General features: G+C 31.0%; 1 protein-coding gene across 1 annotated transcript; it reads left to right on the forward strand.

Annotated features, from left to right (window-relative positions):
• Positions 1-5511: 5511 nt before the first annotated feature.
• On the forward strand, positions 5512-23854 carry LOC130667093 (uncharacterized). The gene is made up of 16 exons (XM_057468528.1): positions 5512-5644; positions 10582-10743; positions 11382-11565; positions 11791-11907; positions 12815-12927; positions 14067-14229; positions 18207-18335; positions 18719-18828; positions 18987-19251; positions 19397-19543; positions 20483-20601; positions 20858-21033; positions 21132-21296; positions 21398-21671; positions 21759-21900; positions 21974-23854. Exons 1-16 carry the CDS (start codon positions 5542-5544, stop codon positions 22185-22187), a joined length of 2583 nt encoding a protein of 860 aa, XP_057324511.1. The 5' UTR covers positions 5512-5541; the 3' UTR covers positions 22188-23854.

Here is a 23854-nt window from a genome sequence, read left to right on the forward strand (position 1 = left end):
CTGGTTACCACCCGTACACGCCGGAATAAATCCTAAGGCGCCTAAAAAGCATCGGGAAAAAATAAGAATAACAATAACAATAATAATAATAGTAACAGTAATAATAAAAATAATAATAAAAAAAAAAATAAAAGTAGAAAAGAGCAGTCAGGGGGTGGGAAGTCGCGTGGTAAAGTAGGCGCTAGCATACTGGCGTCATTGCAGAAGAAGTCAACTATATGCATATGTGTACGTACGTATTGTTATTTGTCAACTATTTTATACACATATATGTGTATAAATGTAAAAAGCAGTGAAAAAAAAAATAAAATAGAGTATTTTTGTTTTACAGTTTTACAACAATCCCGTTCTCTCTCATACATTTCGATAATACCAAGCAAAACGATAGTACGTAAAAGTTTTTCGAAGCTGTGTTATTGCCTCCCCACTTGCCAATCGCTTTCAATTCACCATTCGAAGCGTGAAAGACAACCAGTGAAACAAAATAAAATAATAAAAACTAAAAGGGTAAAATAAAGAAGAAATGCAGAGATCGCACGAAACATTTCTTCACTTGTTTCATTTTAAACTTTGAAGCTTTTATACATCTAGATAAACATCGCTCCGAGGTTACCGGCATTTCACGTTATCCATAAATTCAAACGCCATTATTGTTATCTTATATTTTACCCCGCATTATCATAATGTAGTTGTAGAGTAATGCCAGCGTATTTCGTCCGTGGATGCAGCGAATGTAAATTAAACGTAGACTGTTAAAAGGGGAGTAATTCATATGACAATACCTGTAAGATGCAACAACCAGAAATCAATGAAAATGTCTCCATTCTCCTTAGCCACATCCGGTAAGCGAAATACGAAAACACTCGTATAAATCAAGTTACCCATTTGCTACCGATCCGGGTCTAGTCGAGGGAAACGATTCTGACCTGCATCGACGCCAACTAAATTTCCCCCCTTCCTGTTCTCTTCCTTACTTGTTCCTTTGTTCTTTTTTACATTTTATTCACTCCATATATCTATTCTAATTCCGGAGTTTTTCTTCTCTGTTATTCACTCCCTTATTTTCTATTCTTGTACATACGAATTTCTGACAATGCATTTTTTTAAAAATCATCACAAAAAACCCTACAGTAAAACGTACTCTCAACTCTCGTATATTCGCTCCGAACATTAAACTACAGACATATATATGAGTGGATATATGTGTAGATGATTTACCTTTTTCATTAACTACAGTATTAATTTTCGGATTAATGCGGCGATCTTGATGTCACGTTGAGTCAGCTTTCACAGGTGAAGTACATGAGTTTAAAAGGCATATATAATTTACTCTTCAATCACCGTTTATCTTTGCCCTTTAGCAAATCGTCCGCGGGTATGATGGCCTTTGATGTCGTTTCATCTCCTGTATATTCTATTAGTTTTTCAACGTCTGGCAAATGAACCCAAGACTTTTCTTATACACACAAAGCCATAGTTTATTTGGTAAATACCAACACAGCCAGTTATTTTGATTGAATTCACATACATCGGCACAGGTATGGAATAGACGTGGGAAAAACAATTTTAAAAAAAGGTCCCGCAATGATAACTGGGGTTGGTAAATCCTAAAAATAAATTCACATGCCAATTTATTATATACGCGTAATAAAGAATAAAGTTCTGTGATGCAAAGAGATTAAATTTGGCATGGATACGAAATAAAATAATAAATATTTATTTACTTAGTCTTTGGTAATTTAAAATTTTTTTTTTTTTAAAAACTTTTTAGTGAGTAAATAATGTTATACGAGCTTCATAAAGTCAAAGTAAAAACTCGTTAAACTTGAAATGCATTCCATAACAGAATCTACCGCGTCAGACTCTTCAACTCGATATAGTGATAGTCGGGAAACCTAATACCTAAACTATATATCTACTCTCTCGGGTAATCTTAATTTTCCTCAAGTATATTTCAACCCTCATCTCTCATATAATATCATGTGCATGCCATGTGCATCTACATGGCGCACATACTGCCGAGCCATCGTAGTACACAACACAATACTCAGTACTCTGTCATCCGCAATTCCCCGATGGTCAGTTTAAAATTTCATTTTTGATGATTCCCAGGTGTACAGTGGCTAACACTACACGCCGTACAATCAAACGTCTAATTGCTAATAAACTTTATCAGATAAAATGTTTTGTTTGTATACCGAGTAAATGAAATGTGAATTAAATAAATTAAGCACTTGAGTGTTCGGTTCGTCAATAGAGTACCAAGTGAGCAATTTTTCACATCTCTCATATGTATGACTACCACTTAGTAGATTCATATGGATAAGTGCTCTCGAAAAAAATAATTGTATAAAAAAAAAGGAAAAAAAAAAATAAGGGAAGATCGAAATATCTCTGAATGCGCGCAGAGAAACGCAAAAGTTCGTACAAGGGGTTGATGTTATATGTGTATTATGTGCTATTGTACATGTAGATATATAGTTATATGTATATATATATATATATATGGAATATATATATATGTATATTTTATCTGTATGGGGGTGGTAAATTCGCATGCGCAACGCAAAAGTGGACCCAGAGGGGTTGTGGAGGATGGAATTTACTGGATTGAGGCTTCGGATAGAGAAAATGTGTAGAGTCGGTGTATTTCACATGACGAGGCCGGTTGTTTTCTGTATTTCATTGCCTACAATATGAACATCAATTATAATTATTTATGTTTTAATTTACGGTGTGACAGATTATTTATAAAAACACTTTACGTTTGTATTTATCGGTGCAGTATTTCATTTAAATAAATAAAATTTTTAATTTGTTATAAAATTAAATTTAAATTTTATAAACTCTAGTATCGTTTTAAATAATTAATATAAATTAATAACACGCATAATTATACGGAGAGAAACAGAGTACTGGAGTGTTAATGATAATTATTAAGTGATAAAAATGGACACAAGTATGACATAATTAAAAATTTAATTGTATTGATACTTGACAGAAGACTCGATTTTAATTCATTCATTTTGTGAAGTGATTTGAATATTTAATAATTTTTTTTGGAAATAAAATGATGAATAATTTGTTCTAAAATAAAAAAAAACGAAATTGATTTAAAAAATAAATTAATGCCTGGCATAAAGTTTGTAGCTAATTAAAAATAGAATTGAATATTTTTACGAGGATCCACTAAAATGTGATAACTCATCTGAATAATGAATACTAAAGTAACATGACTAATGACTTTATAGACATCATAAACGGCAATGTAATCTGCATTTTCATTACTGGCTGTGTTGCACCGTTCCACGATTGATAATTTATTTTTACCGGTAAGTCATTGATTATTTTAATTCACTTATCAAAAGTATATCAACTAATAAAGATTAAATATTAATAATATTAAGAAATAAAAATATATCCAATCACCCCAATGCTCCATTTGTTATGTAAATTTATTTATGGAAGAATAAGAAAAAGTATTAATAAATTAGAGTGTCATAAAAATTATAAGATGTCATAATTTTACTTGAGAAATAACTTTTGCAAAAGTTTTAACTCGAAAAAACTGCGAAAAAAAAAAAACATTCTTTACTTCACTGAGTAATAGTACTCAGCAATCGATAAAGTTGTGAGTAAAAACTTTCTGTCAGAGATGAAATATGTAAATATATATATATAGATACCCAAATATATATATATATATTATATACATGTATAACTATGTAATATATAATGTACAAAAGAGGAAAGGCTAGAGACCCTTGATGACCCAGACTCGCCGCAGTAGTAAAGGGTAATGGTGTAGGTGTAAAATAGGCAAAAGTCCATGTCAACTATGTATTTGGCGGTATAGAGAGTGATGAAGAGTTAGAAGAGTCTACAGTACACCTCTTTACTCTATTTGCTCTATATATGTATACACACCATTTTCTACTCAAACTCAATTCAACTTGACTCTATATATACACTTATTCGTATGTATATGTATACATATATGTGAGGACGCAACACAGCTTAATCTAATTTAACCGCAACAGAATTTGCACAATTGCGAAGCTCACGCGAGAAGCACACGCATGTGTTTTACATTCTCATTTAAGCTGTTGTTCACGGTGGGTTCGTTCAGGAAACGAACTGAATTATATTTTGTTCTGTTCTGGTTCTATTTGGTACGCTGGGCTTCCTACTATGGTACTTGCCCGCGTTATGTGTGTTATGTGTCCTGTCAGGACTATGAGGACGAGCTTAACTCATTCCACACCCCGTGAACATGAGGAACATGACCCGATGTAGGCTGCTTGAGAAATCCATACCGACCCTAATCTACCCCTATAGACTCTTATAGACCAGGCTCTAGACCAAACTCAAGACTCTATACGTCAAATTATAATGGACTCGATAATGCGATATAGATCCGCAGTCAGCTTGTTATTTTTGTCCACGTTAAATTTATTATAATTCATATATATATTTTCCCGCGCTGACGTATCCGCTTAAACTTTTAATTGCATTTCCTCTCTTTTTAATCCAATGATTTATTTAATTAAAAAATAAAATTTTTTTCTACTTTTTCGTGAGTTCTCTCTGATAAAAGTTTACTTAAAACCAAAATTGATTTGTCACTCGCACAAAGACATTATCCTCGGTAGATTGACTAATTCTTTTTATCGCTGTCGGTTCAAAATATATAGATATGGATGTATGGGAAAGAGTTGAAAGAGGAAAAAGAGATAAAGAGAGAGAGAAAATCCATATGCTCACTTCCGTGTCATAAATATTGGATAACACTTAACCACGCCCTCTCTATTATGCTGTAGACGAAAGTGTGCAACTAGATGGAATTAATAAAGCTAAATAATATATTTATTATGTATTTACATTAATATATACTTTGGAATATGAATTATTAATGGTTTATTTTATATGATTATTTTTTTTTGTTACTTTATGCGAGGTAATATTTGAAAGAATTTTATTTAGTAACGTTTGTTTGTTTTGTTTTTTTATTGCAGACCGCGACTGGTATTTTATTAACTGACGCAGTTGACAAAGTACAACGAGAAAGCTAGGTTGTTTGAAGCTTGCTCAGTTGCATCGATCCACCAGAGCTTTTTTTCCTTTTAAATCACTTTTATAAAAATGAGTCTAATATAAAAAAAAAAGATGCATTAGAATTTTATGTAGAGAAGAGAAGAGGCGACATTACGACACAAAAAAATATAAAAAAGGCGTAAAAACATAAAACAAAGCCATGAGACGAGACTTTGATATGACAAATGTAGGCCTCACGTTTTATTGTTGGCATTGTCGCCGACAACAATGATAATATAACTGAGGTTTATTACTGTACTACAAATATATAGATATATATATAGAGGGAGAGACGGAGTATAAATTTATTAAGCTGGTGTTTAATTTAAAAATGACTTGATGCATGGGAAATAATTCAAATGTAATCCTGGAATTTATGGCTGTAAAGTACAGGGACAATTGAAGATTGAAGGACAAGATAACGTTGAGACGAAAACTTTGAAATTCATGAGAATCATGATTCGGGGGCTTTGGCTGGCAATCGTCTTTACTTTAGCGTCTTACGCTTATTCTCAAATGACTTGGACCCCGATCTTTGTCAGCGGTGAGAGTAAGTATCTTTTTATTATTTATCTTGCGCACTGAGTTATACACTTTATTCTATTTCACTTTTCAAATAATCTTTCACCATGTTCTCTGCTCTTGTTCGTCACGGCTATTATCTGAAAAAAAAAAAAAAAATTAATACCTTTTTTTCTGCGATCAATTTAAAATTTAATTTTCCCGCTCAATTATTGAGACATTATGTTTTAAGAGTTAGTTAATATAAAAGTAAAAAACGATCGTTAGGAGAGAAGGATAATAAAAAGTGGGTGGAAAAGGTCGGGGTTATTTTTGAGTTAAATGTCTCGAATAATTGAAATGTGGGAATTTCAGAGCAGATAAATCGAAGTTTACTGAATTTTCAGTTATAAAACATGAAATAAAAAATTCAATTTAATTTTTAATTAAAAATTGTGAATTTACTGGGTCGTATAATTTTTTTTTTTTCAAAGCGACTGTTAAAAATAAATTAAGCGACAGGTGATTTTACCGGAGCGCAAAACTTTTCGAGGTTTATATGATAAATTATAAAGAGCTCACAAAACGATTTGTGTTTGCGTAATAATAATTTTGTAATAGCCGGATATTTATTTTCTCTTTGAAGATATATATGTACAGAGGATTAAGAATGTATGAAGTTTCTTTCATCTAAAAGTTGGGCTGGTTGTAGACGAAAAACAGGAATTTACACAAATAACAGTGGTAAACCGCAGAGCTCGTCTTCAGAGTGCAAAAAACCCGATAAAAAAAATTCGATTCACGTAGAGCGGATCGAAAAGTAATTCCTTGTTCCCCTGAACGGTGATATTCTCCACCGTATAGAATACATAGATATATATATATATCCTCCTCATCCACACACACACTTGCGCGCGGTTCATGACTCTCACAATTCACAGTAGTATAGATGAGATTCGCGTCGGCGCCCTCTAAAATAAGACACGAGGCTTTGTAATGAGAAATCAATCCCAAACGTGCACCGGGTGCACCGAGTAACTCAATTTATAACCAAGTATATCTTTCGGGGAACTTTTCTTCTTTGCTTCCTGCTCCTCCATCAGCACTGCCACCGTCAAGTTTAACTCCGATATCTAATAAACGCGGCTGCATTCACTTAATTATTTATTAACTCTCAATTTACGATATTACCAACATAATACACAATACCCGCCGCTAATTAATATTGATATCACTTAAAATAAGTGATAAAAAGTAAAAATGATGATTGATAACATGATAACGATCTAGTGCGTTAATAAATAGGCAAATATATACATATAATTATATAATATCGGACGATGATTAAATAGCAAGAACGAAATAGAGCAATCAAACTATATCACGGTAATTTTCTATGTGATTAGTATCGGTCTTTGAACCTATTGCATTATCATGCTGCAATTAGCGTAATTCCATTATCTCTTGACGATGATAGTAATTATACGCAACATAACAGTTCTGGTAAATTCATCATGTTTATTATAGTAATGTTGATATATGAATATGCTATGCATTATATATACGTTATAATTATAATCTTTACTGTGAATTATTATCATGGCGATGTAACTTTTGACCTATGAGGATTCTTCAATTAAAAGTTTAAAACCCGAAAAACTTATTCTCTCTGTTATAATATAAGTCGTCGATTAATTTTATCGCGTACACTTTATAATCATTGGTCCATATAATTATCCCTTTTGCACACGGAACGTATAGTTTTGTGTTACGGTAGCAGACCGGGAAAGAGAGCAGGTAAGCAGAGGGCTTGAGATGGATAAAAAAAGCCCGTAAGAAGGGGATGAACCTCACGGTGTTAGTTCGCGCAAAGTTTAAATCGTTTTCCAATATCATCTGCACTAGTCCAGGCTGATAATTGGAAATTTCCTCAATTGGGGTCATTCAATATAATTTGTAATTGTTAGTACTTTTTAATTATCTGCTGCTTATATACATCTATATATATTATCATCCGCTCAATCTGCACTGAAAAAAAGGATTTCTTGGCGCAGGAAAAATTTTTTATTATTAAATGAAAAAAAAAATTTTCTTAGGACTAGAAAAAATTTACTGGCGCCCGAAATAATTTTTGTCTTCGTTTCATTGTGAAAAAAATTTATTAGGGCAAGTATAAAGTTTCTCGGGTACACTAAAAAATTGGAAATGACCACGGATTTTAATTCAATCCGAATTCACTCCGTCACTCAAAGTTCCGGAATTTAAAAAAAAATATTCCGCATATGGAGTAAATAAGAAGTGATTTCGGAGTGATCTAGATTTCATTTAAATTCGCATTCAAAGTTTCACTTCGATTCAAAGTTTTAATGTTAAAATTTACTCTATTTGGGGGTGAATTTCACTCCGACCCGGATTTGAATATTAAATTAAACCCCTTTTTGGAGTGAATTTTACTCCGAGGAGAATCAATAAATAAACAGTCATTCTAATTTTTTACAGTGTACACATTTTTTGCGTCAAGAAATAATTTTTTTCCGTGTACTTGATATTAATATATACATATATATGTGTATATATTATAATAATAATAATGTTAATATTAATAATATAAATGTTGATTAGGTGTTGAGTTGTCAAAATTTAAATGAGAAACATCAGTTGTGCGGGAGTTATATATATAATGGTTGTTATTATATAGTTATATACAAAGCTATATAGAATAGGCTTTAGAATTGGGTTGAATGGAAATTCCGTCACCTTCTCCTCTCCATTGTCTATACGACATTGTCGAGGATTTCTAGCTAAGCCAATTATGAACGGTGCCGAAGCACTATAGGGTTACGGACCCAGCTACGGGAACCGTTTGAGATTTCCGTGAAACGCATTAATTTATGCATCAATCGAAAATATGGCAATCACTGTGACGGAACGCCTATATCAATGCTACCGAACCACATATTCTACGTGTTTAATCTACATCTAGATGATAGATCGATACCGGTTCGGATATTTGAGGTACTGAATTTTACCTCTTTACATTTCTCTCATCCGTTTGAATTTCCCTTCCTCATCTATGTCAAATATACATATATCTGTGTATCTCGATCTGTATAATATATATATTATATATAAATCAAACTCTTTACTCTGGAAATTTAAACATTAAACAGGAAATATAGAGAGAGAATTTTCGATGGTTAAAAAAATAAATATCTTACAGTGTATGACAGTTTTATTTTTCAATTCCACCATCATTGTTGTTATTAATGTACAATTATTATTATTATAAGTGTCTATAGATATTTGAAATTTATTGTTGGTAAAAGTTTTTCATGAAAAGAAACACCGAGAGTTGTCATTTGCAGCATTTTGCTTGTCTAGTGAAACTCTATTCAGAGGTTTGCTCTTCAATTCGCTATATCCACTTACTCGCTTTATCTTTTGTGTACTCACTCTTAAATTTAATTTAAAATATTATTATTTAAGAATAAACTTTATAATTTTTAAATTTACTTTGCTTATTTTATTAATTATTTAGTTTTTTTAAAAACAATTAATAAAATTCTGTCGATAAATATTTTATTTTAGTCTGGCGGGCTATCCGCTATAATAAAAACCAATAGAACTCGATACGTCGGAAAAGTTATCAAAAAGGATGATAGGAAGATTGACAGTGAACGCGAAAGAGAGATTAATAGGAGAGGGAATGAGAAGAGCCTGGGGTGCGAGAAGAGTGAGAGTGTATGTAGGAACCCAATTAAAGTGTAAATGTATGGAGATGCGATCAGCATATCAAGTAGTGTAGTAGAGTTACTATACCGACCACCATCAAGTCACACTGCATAAAACCTAAAAACATATCATCAATCAATATCTTCATTTAATTCAAATGTCAATACATAAATTTCACTGATAAAAATAATTCAAAAATATTGCGTGTGATTTGAATCTCTGCGGTTTCACTGCCGTGTTATTTTACTCTTCCCAGTCAACAGTTATTAAAAAAGTCAATATTTGTTTTTTATTATTATTATTATCACTATTATTTATAAGTACTCGAATTTTCAATGTATTTATCTTTTAGATCGGTGATAATTTTTAATGGTAAAAAAATAACAGGCACATTCGATCTCTTTCAGTTTTATTTATTTTACAGGCCCTTGCTTCCATCTTCAGACCTTACATTGTAAAAAATTTGCGGAGTGAACGCGGATTAAATCCGGAGTGAATGCGAAGACTGATTATCTATTTAATCCCCTCGAAGAGAAATTCACTCCGAAGAAGTTTACTCACGTATATTTAAACTCCGAATTAGAGTGAATGCGGATTGAATTAAAATCAAGATCACTATTTACTCCGTATACAGAGTGATTTTTTTTTAAACTACGGAACTCTGAGTGACGGAGTGAATTCGGATTTAAATAAAATTGGTATCCACTCCGAATTCATTCCCGATTTTTAATAGATTACACTGTAGTAAATTTATGGAGTGAACACGGATTAAATACGGAGTGAATGATTGTGTATTTATTTAATCCCTTTGGAGTAAAATTCACTCCGAAGGAAAGTTTACTTTAATATTCAAACTGCGAATCAGAGTGAAATAAAATCCAGATCACTTTGCTGAAAAGACAAATTCCCTATTTACTCCATATACAGAGTGATTTTTTTTTTAAACTCGAGAACTCTGAGTGACAGAGTGAACTCGGATTTAAATAAAATCCCAATTCACTCCCAATTTTTTACAGTGTAATACTGTGAAATCAAATTAAATAAAGTATTGTAAAATTAACACATTTTCATCTAGTCGCTAATTATTTTTTGCTTACAATTTTTTTAACAAGAGAAAAATTTTTAGTTTATCATTTTTTAGTAATTTTTATTATTATTATTATTATTTTGTTGAATACAATCGATGGAATGTAAAAATTGTGAAAAATAATTCGGCAAATATGTTTTACATTTAAATTTTATTTATTTTCACAGGTCAAGTGGATTTTTGGACCCAAAGTGAAACAGGGTGTGCATGTAGCTTTAATTCGTCAAGTAAAAATTGCGCGTGTTGTGTATTATCGGGTGGTTGTAGCTGTGGTATCGCCATGCCTAAACGATGTGCTCAATGTGGCTTGGAAAAATATTGTACAAACAGTACGTATCATATGGTTTTTATTAAATCTATTTAATATTTTTCTTTATTATATTCCCTTGCATGAGACTCAGAGCCAGCGTTTTTTTTAAACGAAAAATTCAATTATTTTTTTTTGTTATCGTGTTAAATTAATTTAATAAAAAGGGCATGATATAAAGAAATATATGTTTTGCTAAAGTTTTAATCGATGATATCTCCTGAAGGAATAAAACCGTTTTACTATCGGGTTTATTAATTTCAAATAAAAGTTTCAATGAACTTTTTCGATTTCGCCGAGTTCCGTCTGAATCGATTTACACAAGAGATATCTTGGGGCTAAATTTTTATCGCTCATACGCATCTTTATTTACACATACACTGAGACGTCACCCCAAAAAAATAATCAACAGATTTACATATAACGCCGTAAAGTGATAAAATATTTTAAAAAAGTAAATTTAAATAATCGGATTGATTAAATATAAATTTATTTTTTATTTTATATTTCAAATTTCCATTACCGTGATTCGAAATAAAAATTTTTTATGACAATGAAATAAAAAAAACTATACCTCTAAAGTCTACTGTTTGTGTTGAAATATATATGTTGTTATTTTTGTTGCTGTCAATAACGGATGTTATTTTGCTCGGTTTCCAGTGTGTAATATAACGTTAGATAGCAAACAACTTCTGAGAAAGTCCAATCGGGCTTTTGGTCAGATAAAATCACCATCAGTAATAGGACCAACTGAGTGCACTTACAGGTTTATCCCGGATATTGGTCAACGAGTCGAATTACAAATCTATCGTTTAATCTCTATTGGACGTCACAATGGAACAGCGTAAGTTTAATACATATATATTTTTATATATTTATTTTTATTTTATTTATTACTCTCTTAGATGGCTTATCGCGCAATATAAATGGCCGCGTTTAACTGGTAAAAGATAAACTTTAAGAGTACAATGCCATGAGAAATAGCTGTTAATTTTTTTACTTTTAAACTTTTTTTCTTTTTAAAACATTTTATATTGCATGTGATTAACGGATTATGGATTTTCTTTAGGTGTGAGGGTGGCTGGCTCGAACTGGAAGGCGGCGCCCGTATTTGCGGTTCTAATGCTCGATTCGATCGACCCGTCGTTCTTTTTTCCGACAAAACCGAAGCAACACTCCGAATGCAGTGAGTTATCTATAATTTTTCTTTTTTTATAAACCCACATTCAAATTTAAATTTAATTTTAGTTTGTCATGGCGCGAAAATTTTTTTTCCTTCCCTAAACAAATTTGCTTGCGAGCCACGTTCGAGTCTCGTGAATGTGGGTGATTAAAAAAAAAAAAAGTAAAAATAATAATAATAATAATAAACAAGACCGAGGCGAGGAAAGCTCGTTGATAAGAGTGGAGATAAAATAGGCAATATAATAATATCTGTATGGGAATTATAAAATAGCGGTGAGTTTTGATGTGGGCACTTGTAGTGAACAGAACAACGTTAAGCTCAAAAGCTGTTGAATCACAAGTCTCCTCGACCGACAAAGCGGCGAAAGAGAGGAAGATCATTTATTGATTGTGCCGGGGGCACGTAACTGGGAAGTGAAACGCGGCAGGGTGCCAGACAGGAAGAAAGGGGGGCTTATCGACACGCCGCGCGATAGAAATGCCCGAGCCATGGAAAATGGAAAAGCTCTTTCAACCGACAAGAGCAAACATGAAAGGAATTTTCATCGCTGAAGAATCGTCGATGAATTGCCGATGTTGTTGCCAAAACCACTCACAGGAGCAGTCGCGATAACTTGAATCTCTTTGCAATAGCTTACCAAAAAATTCCGTCTCTTTATCATACACAACAACAACCTCAATGTTTTCATTTTTCATTCTTGTTACCCATTACTTCTTGTAATACCACCGGCACTGCGACTATAAGAAGCACAAATACTATCATTATTATTATTATGACTACACATCGTCATTATTATTTATGATCCCCAATTTATTTAACCGTGCATATAATAACAATATATATTCTCAAGTTTGTCGAGGTATTTATAATTAAAATGTTTTGTGAAATATATTTATTGTCATTTCAGAATACACGAGAACACTACGAGATCGCAATTTTTAGCATATTTTAGTTTCGCGTCGAAAGCAAGCACGTCCGTTGGCTGGCCGATGAGAGGTGGAAAAGCTATTAATAATACGGGTAAGTTATTATTAAAACTTTGCTTATAAACTTTATATTTATTTTTTTTACTATTAGATTTTACGATTTTACATTTTATACAATATAACTTCATTTTCTCACCGTTCCATTTACTCTTAAACTTAAAAAAACTATAATTATAATAATAATAAAAATGAAGTACTAAATAAACACTCGTTTAAAATAAGTCCACAATTTAAAATATATAAATTTGTATACTTAAATCGTAATTATACTTTATAACGGAAGGTAAAGAAAATAAGTAAAAAACCAGGTACAAATGGTGACAAAAAGCATTAAATGAAATTTCAATTTATTTCGAGGTCTACTAATAAAGCCAGGAAGCTTTTGCTCTGCAGAAAGCTAATTTTCTCGACCAACGTACGAATTTCCTTGGACAAGCAAAGCGACGTAATTTTCTCTCCTTGCTTCTATATATATACAGATGACATCCACATCCACATACAAGGGAAAATTATGCAAGGTTAAGTGTAGAACAGTTCAGGTCGTCTGAGCTTAACCAAATAAGGGTAGAACTGCTAGTCCTGTACACTACCAGTCCAGGACTATTTAACTGTCCTGCACCACGAGTGCTAACAGCGTAAACACGGACGGTTATGCTTCCCAGCAAAATTTGTCTCCAACTCAATACCATCCTCGCATTGTCTACATTTATACATACATACATATATGGGTACGTGGGGATCTGGATCCAAGTAAAGACGGAATTTACTAAACAAGAAATAATCAAATATAAGTAGTAGAATCGATAATTCACCAAAGTCCCTTTATACTCATCCCCGGTATCTGAAACCTGACTGGAATTTAAAATTTAACCATTGAATTTCTATTACATATAAGAGCATCAATATTCTGGTCCGAAAATACGGAAACTAAAATTGCGACAACATCCTCGGTACCTCCGAACAAGTCTACGAAACATTTAATCAATTTATTTTACCTTTATAAACTTTAAATTCTTGAGTTCTTCGGTTGTTTAGTTCTTTGATCTCTGGTTATAGCAGCCGAGTAATTTTTATTTCCAGCAGATAATTAAAAAATTAGAGGAATAAAAATAATTGCGCGATATATAGATTGGAAATGAAATAATATTGTTTGTTTTCGATTCACTGTTGCAGATTGTGATTGGATCTTCGAGGATTGTTTGAACACAGATTGCATTCTGGCGAGTCCCGCCTACCCGGGGCTTTATCCCCCAAATATACGATGCCGCTATCTCGTCAAGTCAAATATCAACGTATCAATTACAGTTGTATTTAACTCCTTGCTATTATCTTTTAAGTAAGTAAATTAAATACATCCTTTTAATCACCAGTATCATGATAATTATAATTATTATTAAACGTTTTAAAATTTCATCATAATTATTTTGAGACATTTTATTAAAATTCCTTTTTAATTATAATATAATAATACCCTTGTATATTAAAATTCTCGTTTTTTACGTTTTACAACTTGAAATATATTAAGTTTAATAGATTAAATCATCGGGTAATTGGCTCATTAGCGTTAATATCTTTGCAGTTAACTTTTTATTTTATATTATAGCGCTCTCGTAAAATAAATTGAAACTCAATAGTACTTCAAGTTATTTATTTCCCCATTTATTTTCTTTCAAAAGGATTACTTTTATACAATATCCCGTATACATATTCAGTAGTGATTCATGTGCGTGCGTAAATCCGATATATTCTTTCCTGATACCCTCAAACTTTGTGTACTTTAAATGTCTATTTACATGTGCGTGATGAGCTCTCGCACTCACACTAAATAAAACCGCTATCGTACATACTAAAACATATATTTATACATATAGATATATAAAGAAGGGAGGGCAAATGCCGTACCCACAAAGTTTTGTAGAAAAAGGTTTACTTTTAAAATGTTTTTTAAACCTTTCAAAATCACTTTTGTAAATATAATTGAGCATTATTTTGAATTTTTTTTTGTGTCAAAAATCGAGAGTTTCAGTCGAAAAATGTTACTGACTTTTGTTTTATGATAAAAACTACACGTTAGCCGACGTCTAACAATTTTTGGATTTTCTTTTAGACAGTAAATTTAAAAAAAAAAAAATTTGAATAAACTGCACCTGTGTTTTTTTTTAATTTTCTAAATGTGCATATTTTTAGTTTTCATTTTTTTGTAATTGATTTGTTGAAAAAAAAACCCGAAAATTTTGAATTTGCGAACTTCAGGATCATAAAAAATCGAGTGAATTCGAAGTGATTACGGATTTGATTTAAATTTGAATTTTCTCCATCACTTGGAGTTGCGGAGTAGAAAAAATCAGTCCGGAGTAATTTTGGAGTGAACTGAATTTTATTTAAATCCGCATTTACTCCAATTCAGAGTTTTAATATTAAAATAAACTCCGCTGGAGTGAATTTCATTGATAATCCTTAAGTTCGCAGACAGTTAAAAATTTTCTAATTTTCGTTTCAACGACTTAATTTTAAAAAAAATAAAAATAAAAATATGCACATGTAGAAAATTTAATAAACTATAGGTGCAATTTTTTCAAATATTTTTTTTTTAATAATTTATTGTTTAAAAAAAATCCAAAAATTATCGAACGTCTGCTAACTTCAGTATCATATTTTATATTGCCTGCAAATAATAAAATTTTTTTTTTCAAAGCAGCTGAAAAATTTTTCTATTCACTTAAAATATAATTTTTAAAAAAATCTAACGTATTTGTCCCCGAAAACTTAATATTTCCTTAAGTACCGCGTTTTGCCCCCCACCCCCTATCCTATATGAGCACATAAATATTTACTTACGATATAATATTTAATTTACGAGCGTTTGACGATCACTGTCTAGATAGTTAAATATTTTATATACGTTATACGTTTTATACTTTGATACTTAACTCGTTACTTTAAACGTGTACGTCGTCAAAGTATCATATAAAAAATTTCACGTGCAGCTGTACTGGCTCTAATGACGCTCACGTAATATAATACATTAGTGTGAGCGTGACTATATGAAACGAAACGTAGGTGAAATGTTGAAATTGGTCAAGTATGTTTCTACATTGAGCGCATAGAAACACGACTCGTACAAACGGTTTTATAAAAAATTCAAAGATTTTAAAAATTTATTTCATAACAAGCCAGAAAAAGATAAAACGAGTAGGACGAGTCGAGTGAATATTTAGTTTTAGAGCTTATTTGCCAAGTTCATTCAATAATCATAATCAAATATTTTTTTAATACCAGGGAATTTGCATTTTTTATTTTAAATATTTTCAATTTCCCGCTATGAAAATTTTAAATTTAAAAAACGGCAACTCATTGTCTTGGTCTGGTCAAATGTTTGAAAATCGAATTTTCATCAGTCATTGACGTTTTGACTTAAAGTTGATTAGATTTTTCCAGGTTTTCGTTAAATAAATTCACCACTTGATTCATTTCCCTCAAAATTTAATCAGACATACGGCTCAAAAAGTATTTTCAATTGCCGCAAAGTACTTAGGAATCGCGAAGACGTCGGATAAAAATTGTTATCTTTCAGCGAAACGTATTTTCTCAAGTCCAACCGTTTTTTGAGCTCAAAGAGCGGGAAGTTTTGGGGTCAGTCCAGGGGGTCAACTGTTTTTCAGCCTTTTTTTTTCATTGAAGACAAGATAAATTAATAACAGAGCATGGAGAGCATATTTTGAAAAAGCATTATCTAATCCAATTATGAACCCTATGATATATAATATATATATCATAAAGCAACATGGTCATATAGTTGTAATCTAATTACATAAAGTCAAAGTCTTGAAATACCACATACCCGACTGGTAATATCTTTACCAAAGTACTTAGTGGCTGTCGCGCATGATTCATACATTTGTCTTACTACTCATATATATTTACTACTCGTAGTAGTACAACTACTAGCGCAACCTACTGCTCCTTACCTACTACAAGTCATATAGATATATATATTTGATAGTGAGTACTATCCACACTTATACATATGGATTGTACAATGTTGATGTAAGGAACGTGGATACGGTTTCAGGCACTCCCTTTTTCTCTCTCGACTCTCTCGGTTGCACCCTCGGAAATCGCGCACGCCGGTATTGATTCATCCTTCTCGTTGGAAGATCTCAAACCAATGACTCACTCATGAGAAATGAGAAACGTATCGGTTGGCCATTTTATAAAAATCTATCTTGATTTTTTTTATTATTATTATTCCCCCTTAAATTTATTTACGGTTCATCAATTCATGCTACTTTGCTCTCAACACTTGAACAAATAATCCGCGCTCATCTTTAATTCTCTCAGACAAATGAGAACAGGGGCCGACATTATTAATCATCAAAAATTTTATTATACTTTTCGTCTAGATCAATCGATTCCTCTGTTTAATATATATTCATACACTGCCTCTATAAAATGAACCGACCTATATAAATATATATACGGTGAAAAAAAAAAAAAAAAAGGTACAAAGTATATAACGAGGAATATAATTTTAATGAAAGATTTCTCCGGGGAGTTATAACTTTAATAAAATATTCAGCATGTAAATATTGAATTCATAATTTAAATTGAAGATCTAAAGTTAAGAGAAAAATTTACTTTTTTGAAATTGAATCATGAATAATTTTATGAAATAATTAATTTTGTTTAAGTGATTTACAAATTCAAATAATTATGTTTTTATAATACACATGTTTTACATTTTTTATGAGCAAAATACCTGTAGATTTTTTTATTATTCTACTAAATTAAAAAAAAATTATTATTTTATAAAAAAAAAGGGGAGGGTGGGGTAAAGTGACACCACTTTTTAACAAAGAAAAATTTATTTTTTGGCAAATGTTTATAGATTTAGTCTGTAGAAAAAATATGGGCTAATTTGGTCACCTTTAATAGCGCGAAGATTTGAAAATTTTGACAAAAAGAAAATTTATTATTTTATCGAAAAAATAGGAGAAAGTCGGGCAAAGTGACACCACTTTTTAACAAAAAAAAATTTATTTTTTGGCAAATGTTTATAGATTTAGTCTGCAAAAACAATATGGGGTAATTTGATCACCTTGAAAAACGCAAATATTTAAAAATTTGTACTTTTTATGCAAATGTTCATATGTTTAGTCTAGAAAAAGTATGGGGTAATTTTGTCACCTCGGATAGCGCGACTATTTAAAAATTATGCCTCATTTTGTCTCTCCATCTCCGACATAATTAACATGCAAACTAACAATATTTGAATGTATTATTATTTTTAATTGTTATTGTTGTACATTTAAGTCAGTGCACCGACGATTACGTCGCCATATACGCGGGACCCAACATCTCAAGTACACTGCTCAAGAAGCTATGCAATAATGAGAAGATGTCTATTGTTCACGTCGGAACTGAGATACTCGTTGAGTTTAAGTGAGTGTTTTTAAATCTTTATTATTATATTATTTCTTTGAAAGCAAATATCATTCATGTTAACAAGTTTGTTATTGTTGTTGTCATTGTTGCAATAAAGACTCATTTAAAATTATACTTTTAATGAAAAACTTTTAATACCCATAAAACAATTTGTCTTTCGCAAATCTGTCATTATAATTTTTATCAATTAATAAATGTGCCAGCAAATAATTACGGATAATTATATTTAAATTACCCGCTGAAATTATTATGAATTATTTAGATAAATTTTCTCTCGTAATAAATGAGTTTTAAAAAAAGTTGTTATTGTTTTAACTTTTATTTTAATACGATAATGATAATAATGATGATGATGACTTTGATGTAATTTTAATTTCCAGGTCAGGCTCGGAAATGTCACCGTTCAACTACAACGGATTTTATGCTCAAGTTACTGTTAATGAGTTAACAACATTACCGCCAACAACCACCACATCATTTTACAATACAAGTGAATATTGCAACAGAATAATTACTTTAACTAGATCATTATTGAAAAAATATTTAAAATTATAATAATATTACTTTTTTTACGAGTTAATTTAATTAAAAGTTATTAACGACAAACATCATTAAAGGACATCTGGGGATGACTAATTATCTGTGCAGTTAAAACTGTCGAGGATGCTGCCAACAACAGTGTCATCAGTGACGTAACAAAGTACAATAATCGTAATCTCAAGGATTTACGGAGTAACCCTTTGGCCGGGAGCAGCGAAACCGCAACCGGCTGCGATCTTGAAATAGACGGCAACAAGTCGAGGTTCGGTCACTACAACACAAGAGGAAAGATTCAATCTGCCAACTGTCACTTTGTTCTTCGAGGCCGGATCCACGATACGGTTCATATACTTTTGATCAGTTACAACCTGAGGTATATGTACCTACATATTGACTTATCTTTTCATCCCTTTTAATAAATTCAATTCGTCTTATTTTTTACGATTGTTACCGTGGCTTTATTCCTCTCCATGCTTTTTCTTATTTCCTACAAATCAAATTTATATTTCGTACAATAGCGCGCCAGCGTGCAAGACAGTGATTGAGATCTGGGATGATATTGTGATGCCGGAGGAAAAAAATTCAAAGAATCTCAAGACTCCCAAGAGAATTTGTAGTCCGGCCCAGGCGGTTAAACGGCCACGACAATTCAATCACTCCGAAAGGTAATCTTTCATATATTTTATATATATATAAATGAAACTAAAATTACTACTCAATCCGAAATAAATCAATAGCAATAACAAAATATTTCTCAGCATATGTATGTCCAAATATAAATATTGACAAATCTATATTTCCGGTATCGCATGACAAAACTTTAATCAGCTTACAATTCCTTTGTATGCTTCGAGTAATTTAAAAAAAAAAAAAAAAAAACAATATTTGTTTGTTAAATTTCTCATCCATGATTGAATCGTATTACAGAAAAAAATTTTCATTCCAATATTTTTCAAGCTCAAATAATTCGCGTTTTTACGTTACGCGTAAATTTAGAAAAAAAAAAATACAAATATATATACTGTTATTTTTTCTATCAGTTTTCATGTAATCTCGAATATCAAAACTTTCCGTACTTTGTTTATACAAAAACAAAAATATAACAAAAAATGTATCTCTGCTGCGAGTAGTAAAATAAACCCGAGTTTAGTTTACTTATAGAATATAGCGTATGCACACTTATATTGATTTTTAATATCGTTAAATTTTAAAAGTATGCAACCACTACCACGTAAAAGGATTTATCTTTGACACAGTAAACAAAACTAAAGTATCAAGTATGTGCGCGTATGTTACACTCGTCAGAATTTTCCATAACTTTTTAATGTCTAATAAACTTATGAAAAATTCACGTTAAGTATACAGAGCACCAGCTCATGAATATCTGTAATTTTTCTTTGCTGATAAAATACCCGGCATAAAATAATAATAATTTTTTCATATGTGTGCACTACTTTTTTTTACTCAAGTATTGGAATATTAAAATAAAAATCCGCTGGCTGTCGGGCTATTGTGTGTTATTATCGATATGAATAATGATTGAATTACCCATATATATGTATATACATATATATATGTAATATATTACACATATATTTTGACAGGTATAGTGAACCCGAACATTATTCATCAACCGGTCGTGAGCTGACGATTGTTTTTAAACGACTAGACAACAAAACAGACGATCAACAATTCGTGGATTTCTCGTATTATTTTCATGACGGTGAGTATATTTACATCACATCAGAAAACATAATAAATTTTAGTTTAAATAAATAAACCAAGGGCTGAATTTAAAAAAAAATAATACTGCTGATGAATAGTCGACTCAAAAAATATTTTAGAATAATAATTTTATTTATACTTCCATTGATGTTATCTATGTCTGTTCATACAGTAAAAGTTTCCTCCGCAAATAATTAAAGAGAAAGATAAAACAAAGTTTAGTTATTTCATTAGCGTTATTACTATATTTTCAGAGGGGGAAGGTGGTACTTTACGACCCTCCAGCACTTGCGATGTTGAGTATTACGGTTTGAGTTCATCAAGACAAGGACAGTTGACCAATCCCATTTTCAAGTTTTTTACTTACCAGGATTACATAAAATGCAAACAACACTTTATACCCGCGACAAATCAATCGGTCATACTCACGGTAACTAATATTAGTCGTGTTTACTTTTCCCGGCATTAATTAGATAAATTTATTTACGGAGCAAACAAATTAATGAACGTTTTTTTTATTAAAATTAGGTGGACAACGGTGTCACCAATGAATCATCAAATAAATCCTGTAATACACTTTGTGGTGATAACGGCTGCCATTGTGTCAGTGATAACCATCTAGACGAAATAAATCATGTTAAACTAGTCTCCGAGCCGAGCAACATTGTCATCTGCTTGTGCGGCAATTACGAGGTTTTATTTTATTTTATTTTATTTTATTTTATTTTACTGTACTTAATTGATAAAATAAAAATAAAATTAATACGGTAAATATGGGTGTGTTATGGATGCAGAATTGGCTGCCACTCAGAATACGAAGTTGGAGTCCCCTTTACATCGAGTGGTCGCGATCCTCCGGAACAGATCTCAATGTAAAAGCCGCATACAAGTTTATCGAAGATACTTACTGCGGTGATCACTCGACAACTCAACTCGAGGGTGTAGTCAAAGCTGGCAATTTGACAAATAACGCAATATCTAATCAATATTACCAGCAAAAATGTACATGGATTCTGGACTCGACGATTGATCGGCAATTAACTGTCGAGGTTGAGTCATCCCAGGACCGTAAGTGACCCAGTGACCTATTCCACACCCACTGTCTACTTTATTACCTTGAATAAATATGTAATTAAATAATTATTCGTTATTCAGGACCATGTACGTCGTGGAATTTGACAATTCACGAGTACAGCAGAAGCGAAAATCCACTTGGTCAAAGACTTTATACATTTTGCTCAAGAGATAAACGGAAAAATTTTACACTACCGTGGAAAATGAATACGGCAATCATACGGTGAGTGTTTATATATATTATATAATAAATATATGTAATAGAGGTTTAACTGTTTAATTATTTTTACATAAAGACTGCAAGCGTTAAGTAGAACAGCGCCCCAGTATGTCATTAAATGGCGCAGTCTCACAACTTTGAGTACCACCCGAAAAAACCAGCCTTCACCTGCACCTGACTACGTATTGAAGTCATCGGACGGCACTTCGAATGTTTATAACCACAAGAATTTTAAATTAATTATATCAATAGCAAGTACACATTTTATTTTTATATTTTTTGTATTTTAAAATTCCCGGCAAGAAAGTGATCGGGTGTTTCCGGTTTCACTCCCACTCTGGGTCTTCGAAGTACCGAACATCCCCTCCACCTTCCTTGCGCATGCGCAGATCAGGAATAACCGGTAGTGGGGGCGATGTCTTGTTCATTCTCTCTCTGGGAGAAGTTTGTTGATTTTAATTTCTTTTAACCTGAAATTTTTTCTACGTCACGCGATTTAACGATGAAATAATGAATTGTATGACGAAAAATAACAATAATTATTATTATTATATTATTAATTGTTGAATAATTATTTGTTGACGTAAAACGTTACTGTCTGACAGTTTAAGAGAATTGATAAAATAAAATTTTGTAAATAATATAAATACTATATAATATATTAGAAAGTACAGAGTATTTATAGAATTTGTACAAATATATGATAAAACTGAAGCCTAGGAAATGAATAATATAAATATATATATATATAATATATAGTTATTCTAAAGTAAAATGTAATAAAATAAAGAAAACAGACTAAATAAAATATAAAACGTATGAATGATTAAAAATAATTATTAGTATTTTGATATAAATAATCTTCAAGTACTCGGTACTTAAATGAATTGATCGGCTGTCTTGTTCTTAATTATAACAAATATATGGTACTAGCAAAAGGAATTTTAACTGATAAATATAAAAATATTGATACAGGGTTTTAACTCCCATCAATATTCCTCCATGCATTTACTGGTTTTAGAAAAAAAATAAAATATATATGTATATAATGATATATTATTATACTGTAAAATTATAATAATTATAAATTAATTAGATAGAGATATAGAAAGGTGATGGATTATTAATAAAATAGTATAATAATTGTGACGGTATAAAAAAATACGAGGCCGAAATCGCTACTGAGTGGCGTTAAAATTTTTTTTTGCCAATTACTTTGTAATTAACGTCGGTAATTTAAATAAAATTTTAATTGTTAATTATTATTTTAAATTATTGTGAATTTTTACAGCACAATATATGAACATATATACATTTGTTTATAGACAATTCAACATATCATCGTGCATGAGATTTTAACAGTAATTTTTAATTGTTTTTCGTTAATTAATTTATTAAATTAACATGATTAAGTTTTTTTTAATTAAGTAAATTTTTAAAAGTTGTAAACGATTTATAAAAAATGAATTTAAAAAATCGTCTGATTTTTAAGCCGTCCAAAGTAAATAAAAAAAAAAGTAATTAATGAGCACAGTCTAATTAGTGTGATTAATAATGCGTGTCTCGACCTCGTCATAACAATATTGAAAGTCTACAGATTATTGTAAGTTATAATATGACTCTGTAACACTAAACTAAACATCGACAGAGAACTCGATAGACCTCACACATAAAAATAATAATTTCATCATGAAAATAAAAAATGTTGATTACTTATTTAGAAAAATAAATAAAAATTAAACGAAAAAGTACCGTATTAAATTTCTTCTCTGAGAATCATAGAAAAAAAATTTTAAAAAAAAACTTAACTGCAGAGGCTCAAATTTTAAAAAATTTTATATTTAAATTATAATTGTAATTATTAGTAAATTTACTTGATAGTTTATATTTTCAACGAATTAAATCCAACTACAGTTAAATTTATAATACGTCCGATTACAATAGTTTAAAATAATTA

This window comes from Microplitis mediator, chromosome 4 (assembly GCF_029852145.1).
Source record: "Microplitis mediator isolate UGA2020A chromosome 4, iyMicMedi2.1, whole genome shotgun sequence".
Lineage (NCBI taxonomy): Eukaryota > Metazoa > Arthropoda > Insecta > Hymenoptera > Braconidae > Microplitis > Microplitis mediator.